Source organism: Pavona decussata, unplaced genomic scaffold, assembly GCF_977016875.1.
Source record: "Pavona decussata unplaced genomic scaffold, jaPavDecu1.1 SCAFFOLD_134, whole genome shotgun sequence".
Taxonomy (NCBI): Eukaryota; Metazoa; Cnidaria; class Anthozoa; order Scleractinia; family Agariciidae; genus Pavona; species Pavona decussata.
Genome location: NW_028145547.1, coordinates 2,348,779 through 2,359,494, shown reverse-complemented (window position 1 = coordinate 2,359,494; position 10,716 = coordinate 2,348,779). Strand labels below are relative to the sequence as shown.

The following is a 10,716-nucleotide window of genomic DNA, read 5'->3' as shown; positions in this document are numbered from 1 at the left end:
TGGCTCCAGAGGCTCGTTGCCCGGTGGTTATAAAGAGGCGAGAGACATGAAAAAATATCCTCTGACACCCAGGGTTGACAGATTATTGACATTCAAAATAAAAGTTGTTTTTCAAAATACACAAAATACAGGTCTGATATTAAAAAAAAAAATGACAGTTTGAAATACACGACTAAGTTTGTTTTATTTCGAGGCAATTGGCATTAAATTGCATCGGGAAAAGTATTTCCCTTTCACCGAGGCTCCTTTGACCAAGGAGATAGAAACAACACAAATGCAAATTAGGCAAAAATTTAAAGAGGCTATAGCCATTAACAAAACGTGTTGGTAAGGGCCCATCCGCGGGATCTAGAGTAGAGCACTCTAATTATTGAGAAAAGTATATTCTTTGTCATCCAAAAACTTTCTAGGACCCACTGTCTTTGGTGTCAAATATACTTTTGCACCTGAAATTCGTTAGTGTAGTCTTTCTAGTCACGTGTTTGTTAGTTCAGAGTGAACATTACAAGTTACATTTCCATTGATTTCTATTGACAACTGGGATGTTAATTTGAAAATGTTTTAAATGTGCCTGATTTTTTAAATGAGGGGTTTTACCAACATACATTCTTTATTGGTCAGTAAAAGCAGAAAACAAGGCAATAACTACACAGCTTTCAAATAATATACACCAGCAAGTCGACATAAAACCAAAATCAAATAAAGATTTCAACCAAAAAAGTCTAAATCTAAAAAAGAAAAAAAAAAGTTAGTGATGACCCTCCTGGAAAAGTGCAGAGTCTGGTGCTTTTACAGCTTTTCTCCCCCCCCCCCCCCCCCCCCCGCTTCCCAACCCCAAACCAACAATCAACAATACACATCTCTGGGCATTGATCATGCTGCAGCATTACTAGAAACCTGTATAATTATGGTGAGCTAACTTAGAGGCTTAAAACATACACCACATTTCTTTCCTAAAGTTTGTTATGAACAATGTTAAGACTTGTCTCTGGCCTCTGTTCCACAGAACCATTTCATCTCATGTCAGAGGAGACAAGATCTACCTGGCACATCTGTTTTGCCTCATGTCACAACAAAATGTGCTGCAAAATTTGACTAATCAAACTTGGTATAGCCTGCACCATAAGCAGAGTTGGAGGTGTAAGTTCCTGAGGCAGTATATGAACTGCCAACAGTGGGTGATGAGTAGCTCCCATAGGAATCCTTTGCAGCATAGCTCTCTCGTGGCGGATAGGAAGTGCTGTAAGACTGACTGGAGCTTGCACCATAGCTGGAGGAATACCCACTGCTATTGGCACTACCACTTCCACTACCATTGTAGCTACCCCGTTCACCTACTTGATTACGGTACTTTGCATTTTGCTCGAGAAGAACTTCATTTGTGGCTTTTAAGTCAGCAACTTGTTTCTGGAGTTCAGTCACCTTGCGTCGTAGAGCATCATTCTCATCCATGAGGTAGTAGTAGCCTTGGCCTTCATAAGACTCACGGCGACGTTTGCTAGGATGACCATCAAAACTATAGCCTCCATAATCTCCTCCTTCTTCCTCGAAGACATGGCGATAACGGCAGCCTTGTCCTCGAGTGCACTTTCTGTTAAGAAAATCTTTGCAAACTGGATCGTTTGGTCCTCCACGGGTTGGCTCTCCACTGAAAGGTGAATAAGAATCACGCTTTGGTGGCATTTGACCAGTACGCAGAAATATCTTCTCTTCATTGTTAGACAAGTGCAGGTACTTGCAAGTTGAACGCTGGCATTTTCCATTCTGGTAGTCTCGGCATATCATTGGGCTGTTTGTGAGCTCAGTTCCCATGCCATCAGGATGCTTGAATTTGCACTTTGAACCACGAGTACACACACCACGTTGATAATCACGGCAAATCAAATCTTTAACACCTTCTGGGTTTTTATCAGTGGTGTTATTGTTGGTGTCATTGTCTTCCGAGTTCTGGGACATATCCATAGAAATAAAGTACTTTTAATATATTTGAGCTCTCAACAGAATAGGCGCTTTGCAAATCTTACAGTCAAGAGCGCTCACCAGATATAAAGAATCACAGGCTATTGCTGCTAAAGCTGCCAAGATGCCGTCTGCTAACCTGCCGCGAGGTTTCTGCGTACAACTCACTGCTGCGTTGCGCCACGCAAGTCAGGCGGACTGGAATGCTGCATAACGGAAGCGCAAATGCAAATAGTTAGGTAAACTCAATGTTTGCAGTGGTGAAAGCCAGCTAGGCACAAAATTATAGGTTCTCAAACTAAAACTGCTAAAAATACCCCTTTGAACTGTTTGAAGTGAACCAAGTGAGTTAAAGAAAAAACTTCACCATCACCTAGCAGTATCTACTAAGAAACCAATCAAACATTTTGGTGATCAAAAATGAAAACCAAAATCATGTTTATTCAACTTGAAATCTCAACTTCTACTAAACAACGTTATGTAATAAATTTGCCGTCTCGACCATCTAATGGTCTTGCAAACAAGGCCACGATAAAAATGTCACTAACTTTTCTGCTTTCTTGTAATGAAGTCTTCCTTAAACGCTGGACAATAGTCCACATGACAGGTAAAAAATTGAGTAAACCAAGCGGTCGCAGGAAATATTTTAAAACGTGCCTTAATTAACTTAACCAGCTCAGGCAGACCCAGCAAATCGTTTATAAGCAATCTGCTCTGAAATTCAACACGCCTAAACTGATATATGATGGGAATCTTCCAGAAACGTGAAGTGCAAAATGCGAAGTACGCGATACAAAAGAAGACCGCGTGCTCGCCAAAGTGCAAAATTTCGAAACGACGCTTCGGCATTCCTTATACCCTCGCCGGAAAATATGTAAAATGTAACCTGACAATGAAATAGCGCATACTTTGCCTGGTATCCTACGGCGCCTTTCGCTTAGTAATCCTTTCTTTGATTATCAAGACTTGATGTATTCGCTCAAAAGAATCTTCCGCGCTTCGCCCTGTCAAATCCAAAATGGCGGACAAGTCGAAATGACGACACGTGTTGAAGCGACGCGGGTTTGCCCTTATTTGGAAGAGGGCACTTCTGTGCATGTGGGGGTGAGGGTGGGGGAAGAATTTTTTTTTTTTTGTAGGAAGTTTATTTCGTTCTTCTACCCTTCTGACTTTTGTAGAAAAACCTAAAGCAATTGGCGATTTCAAATTTTCAAGCTTTAAATTTAAGAGGGCTTTTTTTAATGATTAAAATTTAAGGGTAAGGCACATTTATTTTTCCTACCCGAATTTGCATCAAATTTTTCTAACTTTAGATTTTAATTTTTGGGTTCAATCAGTACTAAACTAGATAAATTAATAAAACGCTAAGCTTTGAAAAATATTGTGAAAATCTGTCATTTTCCTTTCATTTTCCTCTCAAAGAGGTTTATTTGCTATAACGGCCTCTGATTGGTTGACTCAAAACAAACGCGTTTTAATTCCACGTGATTGTGGAGGCAAGCAAAACATGGCGGACGCCGAAGAGTTTGAGTCGTCCAGTTGTCACACCATGATCGACCTTGAATCAGTCGGAACTGGAACGCCAAATAGCTTATGTAGTACTCCAGAACTCGAAATAAGGGGAAGTGAGAACTGTTTGGGAAGGGATTCAAAATCACCTAAACGCGACGGATCCTTTGCGGTCAACTGCGAGTCTCGCAGCTTTACTAATGAGACTAGCGCTGCTATCCTAAATTCCAAAAAGACAGAATTAGAATATAACGAATCATCTTGTTCAGAAGCACATTGTAAAGAGTAAGTACAATATACTGAAGGTTTGCTTTGTGTTTAATCCTATTCAGCTTGCCTTAACAAATTAAGTTCGCACCGAACTGCAATGTATCCAACACTTTAGCTACTTGATTCCCTCGCATTTCCAACTACAACAGTTTAATTGTTTTATCTTCCACAGGAAAACAAGACACTCAAAAGATGTCACTAGTAAGGATGAACGAACCGTGGAATGCAAGTGGATCTCGTGTCATGTTGTAACTAAAAACGCCGCAGAATTATCCGAACATGTTAGGACTGCTCACGTTGAGCCGATGTCCAATCAAGACGTTTTTGTGTGCTTGTGGGAAGGATGCAAGGTGTTTGACAAACCGAGTCTTTCACACTCGTGGCTTTCAAAACACGTGAACGCTCACACAGGTGCTAAACCTTTTAAGTGTATGATAAGTGGATGTCCCATGACTTTTTCGTCCAGAGAGGGTTTAGCTAGGCATGTACCGTCACATTTTAACGACTCCAAGCCGACGAAAAGACAGAAATCGGAAAACGATTCCTCGCCCAAGAAAGTAATGAAAAAGAAGAAGAAGAAAATTAGGATTCTACGCCAGGCAAGACCTCCGGCACAAGGTTGGTAGGCTCTAAAACGTTGAGAAAGGGAAACACCTTTAATAAAGATTTATACCTTGTTAGCATCAATGTCACCTTACAGTCATGCAGACGCATTCAAAATCAATGGTCGGATGTTTAAGCCTTTTAGTTAATGACCCAAATAGCGAAAAGTCTCTTATAACTGACTGGTTAGAGCATCCAACTAATATCTCACAGAAGGTTGTAGGTTTAATTTCCTTTGGTGAGTTGTGCTTGGGAGGTGGTAGAGTTTTGCATTTGAACGTCAATTATCGAATTTACTTTTAAGCCATTTTTATGCATTTGGATGCCTTTTGCTACATAAAAAAAAAATTCTGGTCATGAAGTGCAGTGTCATTAATACCTTTTCTGCAAAATATTATAGTCTCTTGGTGCTGTACACTCTTAAATTAAAGAAATCCACCAATCTAATGAAAGAGTTTTCCAGTGCAAGTATTAAGAAAAAAAACAGAAACAATAACAATGACCGGCAAAGACAACAACAATGACGACAACATAAACAAGACAAAAAAAAAAAACAAACAAACAAAAAACAGCCCTTTCTGTGAAGGGATCAGAAATTTTATCGCCATGCATGAAGGGATAGGAAACTGGAGTTAGGTTCTCTATTGTGTGGTTCAAAATATAAGGGTTCAGTTTATAGATTGATTCTGTTTCAAGACAGTCTGTGATCGCTCAAAAAGTAAAAGCTTGTGTCATGTCCTTAACCAGGTAAAACTAAAATCAACACTCTTCATGTCTTTGTCAAACACATTTTGCATGCTTGATGGTTGGTTCATTTACATACATTGAATGCAGATAAGTTAATTACATTGCTTGCTTTTGTTGTGATTGGCCATATTGATTACTTGTAATTAGGTTTTATAACACTCAATTGAAAACCTTTCAGTACATTTTCATTAGTCAGTTTGATTGGTGGAAACTGGTTTTAGTTTGTGGTGTATTGTAAGGCCAAATTTTAGCAGAGAATCTTTTCAGACTTGTCGTAATCGTTCTTGCACCTATGTGATACATAAGGCTGAGATCTTTCTAGAGGCATGCCTCAAAATATCTTAGAAACTTAACAACATTTTTGTTCAATTTCTTTAAAAAGTGGCACTGCATAGACACCCATATAATGCTCTGGTTGTAGGCCGTGTTTGCAGTCTCCACAGCATCATAGTATTAATACATATATCACTGTGAAACAGGCACAGTTATTGGCGCAGTAAATACCGGCCAAATTTTATGAGCTTAATTAGGCAAACCAATTACATGTGATGAGTAAAAACTTGTCATGTGAAAATCAAATCACCTATACTGTGTTGAAAACAAACAGTGAAAGATTCCTTGAACCACACTACATTTACACTCAGACTTGAAAAACGCTGTGTTTTGGTTTTTTAGTGGCTTTTTATGGTTGGATGATTTTTTACATCCAAAAGATTTAATTAACCAATCATTAAATGTACAGGTTGGTATGTACAACAGTGTAGTGAAATAGCTTTATTTTGTTGTTGATTTACACAGTGAAGGAGGACTTCCTCGACCAAAATGCCGTGACTAAAATAAAAGAGAAGCTTCCTCATGTTATGCCTGTTTCATGCTATAGATTGGGTGTAGATGGGGCAAACATTGTCTTTCAGAGCAAGGTAAGTTTTATGACTCACTCTGTTCATTTCATGTGAAGATGTGGTGAACAAGTCCGGTTAGTAGGTCAAAATTTTGACATCTAGACCTGTGACTCAAAGCCTCGTATGTCTTTTTTGTTGTTTTTTGTGTCCTCAATCAATCAATCAATCAATCAATCAATCAATCAATCAATCAATCAATCAATCAATCAATCAATCAGTCTGTCAGTCAGTGAGTCAGTCAATCAATTTTATTACTTTTAGCATCTAAACTTCTACCTCGTAGAAGACCTCATAGTGTCCTAACACAACACATTACTTGGGTGTGTGAATGAGTATTGTTCAACATTTGTAACTTCACTTTATTTAGCTGAAAATAATTGCTATTGAAATGGATTTCTTGGTTTTCTTTCGGAATGTTGGAACCTATTTAAGAACCTTATAACAATCAGCAAGTTGGTGATTTGCAGAACAACAGATCTTTCAAACTGAATTGTTTTGAGTGTTAACGGGTTTGTCAGATTAATTGAGGAACCCCTTAATTATAAGCCTAACTCCCTCTTTCATATTTCCTCAGCAAATCAGAAAACCACTTTGTTTTTTTTTTTTTATTGTCAAATCAAATTACTTAGTATTATGTGTGGTTTAACTATACAGTGTTTGCCCAAGTAACATACAGAACATGCTAGGGATACTTTTGCAGGTTTTATCGTCTTTTGGTTTCTACTACAGGTTCTTGGACGAAGAACAGAAGAGAAGTCTGGAGATATAGATGTGCTTCTGAGATGGTTGCCTGAAGACATGTTAGTATGAAGTCAAATCTAAAATCTATTTTCCTCACATTCAAATCTTACAAACTCAGCTTATTAATGAACTCAGTGCACGTCTACATTCCCAAGTGCCTTCTCTCAGTTCAAACCATAATCCCTGTTAGATTTATCCGTGCGCACTGTTTTCTCATGATAACTGTCAAGCTCGCACATCAAGACAAACGTATTCTGGAGATGCAGTACTCCAGACTGCTGCAATTCAAAATGTGACAACGAGAGTAATAGTTTCAACTTTGCTTTTGTTCAAATTTCGTCAGAGCATTACTGATTTTAGTCGTTTGAAGGACGTACCTTATCGGCGGCACCTAACGAGAATATTTTGGAAAAACACTTCAAATGTCGTTTTTTGTTTCTCAAGGTCGTTTTCACGTCGTTGAAAGAGTCATTTGTTTGCGCTAACACAAGTTTATGCCATAGCTCAAAATCAATCGTTTGCCAGACAGTTGGGTAGCACAGGTGTTGATCGCCACGTTTCAACCGTCGTCATACAGCTAATTTTGAGCTATCATTTCAAACAACGTTGACTAACACCCTTTTTTTGACACAATTTGATTTTTTTTTCTTCTTCTTTAGCTGAAGCTGGTTTTAAGTCGCAAAAAATTGCAAGGAACAGATCCCTGTCCCCCGAATTTTCCAGCTTTTGCCAGCTTTGCGAAAAATCCTAGCTGGCCTTGTTTGGCTCTCGCAACGACATTCTTCTTCCCTTCCAAAACAAACAGAATGAAGTTTTCCATGTTTGCAAAATGATAAATAACCCGAGAAAACGCTAGTTTTTCTTTACGATTTAATCTGACTTTGTGGGGGATTTAGGCCTTCCGAACAGATAATCACCGAAATGAACTGTTAGGTAGGTGCCCTGGCTGAATTATGGACGGTTCGCCCCCACATTTCGAGTTCGTAGGGGTGGAACTTGAATTTTTTTTTGTTGGGGGGGGGGGGGGGGAAATGGAGCAGGTCAAACTTGACATGGGGCGAAACTTCCACTGCCCTCTGGCCTTATGCCTGGTGCCTGTTCAACCCATAGGTTTGAGCATCAAAACGGTTTGCAGAAGCTTCTGGTCTCAAAACTCCCGGTAATTTTGAAACTCAGATTTTCTTTGCAGTTCCTTTCTTATTGGAAGTATGATACATTGTGCTTATTATGACGTTTAATATAAACGGATTAAGACTATTTCACTCCGGGTTCTCAAGATCTCCTATTCTTATTCCCTGAGGAATGGTCTCAATGTGTGGGCACTTCATGGTGCCTTCCCTGTACCGAGTTGGTTATACTTGTATAGTGACATTAATTCTTTCGTAATGTTTCTGAAACATTTACTTTGTAACCCTTTCTTAACAGATTGCCAGATGAGTGGGTTCCTTTAAATGACGTACAGAAGCACAGGACAAGAACGGTACACATCTCTCAGCTCCCAAACGACGTGGCCGCCGATTTGGATCCTTCCTTTTACAGACGGCTCTCCCACAGAAAGCATCGTCGAAAATGACATAAGGAATTCTTTGTTCAGCAATGAACGAATGAACCTGTTTTTTAGCGTGCATTTTGTAAATTGAATAGATGATTGCATTTAACGTGGACGGGTTTTTAAGAGGAGAGCAAATTTTTAACATTTCCAGTTTTTCGTCTCATTGTTTAGTGCTTTGTCTTTGTGCGCGTAAAAACCGCAGCAGTCGGTTCACTTTCAGTTTCAGATTTTATTTACTTCAAGGAGGCTTCAACCTTTCTCATGGCCCTTTATCCAAACTAGTGTTTTGTTTTCTTTGTATTTGTTTTCTCTTAAAACTCACCAAGTCGACTGGATGATTAGAAAATGCAAAACTGACGACTGGCTTTAAGAGAACCGTCGTGTAAACCTAAATTTCTTTTTGCCTTAGCATCAAACATAAGTCGTTCCTTGCCGGTAATTTGGGTTTAGGGACGAGACAAAAAGATGGGAGTTATCTCCTCAGAGTTGATTGGGGTGCTGTCAATCCTTTTTTGGGCTTGCTTTTATTTTAGACAAAGCAATTCTTTCACTTGTAAGACTACATAATGCATAGTACAAACGAGTGTATAAAGGCTTAGAAACTGATGACAAGAAACGGTGGACTGGCGCCATTTTCTTTTCTTCATTTGTATATACGTTTGGCGTACGGCCACTGTACAGTTCGCATCTGTGAAAGCCGTTGTAACTTAACAGGCTTAGGTATTGTATCCGAAGCAAGTGACCTATTGTACAGACACTTCCTTTGTGGCTTTAACAGCTAGAGGAGTGTTTCTATTTATTTTTGCATTGTATTTTGCTTGAAAGAATGCTGAAACGCTGTACAAAGTGACCCTTAACTTGCTATGTAATAAAATAACGCCTGCTCAATCACAGGCTACTACCTCATGACCTGGTGTGCTTCTGTTGGTTCAAAGGGTCTATCGTATGAATAGATTACTATTACTTGGACAAAACTTGATCCGTTCAAAGACCTGTTTTCTCATCAGACCCGACTTCGAGCGCGCTGGTGACAACAGCTGACCCCCCTATGGCCCCCTCCCCCACTCTCCTTCCTCCACGCCGCTGGGGGCATTCGTTCTTTCCTCAGAGAGGTGGATGGGAGTCTTATAAATGAGCTCGAATGACAGGGAAAGAAAAAGCGCGTCGCCCTCAATTTGCTATTAAAAATTTAACGTTGAGCACTTTTGCCCATAGTTAAAATGCATCTAAAATACTAAAAGGAGTTATCAAATGAATCTTCGAAGGAAGGTAGCCTGTTCCAGGCACCTAGCGAAAGCGGAAACGAGGGAGGATTGGGTTCCTCTCGCCTCGCTCCTCCGCGCCTCCCGCGGTTCACTGAGAGCCTGGAACAGGCTAGAAGGAAACACAAACTATTATCAGTTTATCCTCATAGTTTGTGTATCTGCCGGGATTGTTGACACGAAGGCAAAGTCTTGGTGGAGTCGGAGAAAAATTTCTCATTCCCTTCCCGCCTCCGCGGCTCGTTCAGCCCGCCTCAACCACCAAACCTTTCAGTGCTTTCGCGCGAAAAATGCCACCAAGCGGCAGTTTAACTGCCTTCATTTTTTGGCATTACTCCCACTCTCTAAGGTCGTGTTTTTTTTATGGTTGTTTCCTTGTTTGTTATTTGCTCGCTCAAACTCTCCGTTCGGGAGTCATGGGTACTCATCACGCACGCGTGGAATTTTGAGATGTCCGAAGGGAAAATAAGGAGGGTACCCTGCGAGACTTCAGATGTCCCACAACCGCACTGCGACCGGCTAATTCACTAGTCCACTACGAATAAAAGTAGCGACACACCTAACTCGTCCCCAGTCATCTTCATCTTTATACAGGGGGCACGAAGCGGGGAGAGATGGGTACCCAACAAAGGGAGCGCAAGGTGCGATGGGAAGGGAGAACCCCTGCTGCCTCACGCTTCCCTTTGCCGCGCGCTGTATGAAGACGACTGGGGACGAGTCAGGTGACACACCATGTCGCCTACATTTTCTGCTAAATTTATTTCGGAAGTCGTTGTTTTAAAGATATTTAAAGTACATTATGTGTAGGGCAACAAATGAAAAAATAAATAAATAAAATAAACTAAGTTAAAACGTCTGAGAAGAGCGCTGATTCTTTCACCGCGGTAAGATATAATTTAAGGTTTCACTTCCGTACGCTCGACTAATACTGATAAGCAGCTTCCAAGAAATTCGGCGTGGACATGGAGCTTGATGCACTGAACGACACTGAACTGCTGCTGTTCTTCCGGCGTCTCTCCCCAGTCCCACTCTCTATATATTTACACTCGTTCCAGTCTTTTTCCTTGCGTATTAAATGAACAAGACTTTGTTGAAAGGCACTTCTGTTATTAGGACCATTACAAGCAGATATACCTAACCACGAGGAAGGAGTTCTGCATTACCAATAAAT

At 40.2% G+C, this 10,716-nt stretch overlaps 2 protein-coding genes across 2 annotated transcripts; one reads left to right on the top strand and one right to left on the bottom strand.

The window, feature by feature from the left end:
* Positions 1 to 165: 165 nt before the first annotated feature.
* Positions 166 to 3,019, bottom strand: LOC146467690 (zinc finger CCCH domain-containing protein 10-like). The gene is made up of 2 exons (XM_085125585.1): positions 2,868 to 3,019; positions 166 to 2,165 (listed from the first exon to the last, which is right to left on the bottom strand). The coding sequence occupies exon 2, from the start codon at positions 1,960 to 1,962 to the stop codon at positions 1,096 to 1,098; it is 867 nt and encodes a 288-aa protein (XP_084981711.1). The 5' UTR covers positions 1,963 to 2,165; positions 2,868 to 3,019; the 3' UTR covers positions 166 to 1,095.
* Positions 3,020 to 3,332: 313 nt separating this feature from the next.
* Positions 3,333 to 9,192, top strand: LOC146467689 (zinc finger protein AEBP2-like). Its single transcript, XM_085125584.1, has 5 exons — positions 3,333 to 3,753; positions 3,911 to 4,356; positions 5,887 to 6,008; positions 6,720 to 6,790; positions 8,157 to 9,192. The coding sequence occupies exons 1-5, from the start codon at positions 3,467 to 3,469 to the stop codon at positions 8,302 to 8,304; spliced, it is 1,074 nt and encodes a 357-aa protein (XP_084981710.1). The 5' UTR covers positions 3,333 to 3,466; the 3' UTR covers positions 8,305 to 9,192.
* The last annotated feature ends 1,524 nt before the right edge of the window (positions 9,193 to 10,716 follow it).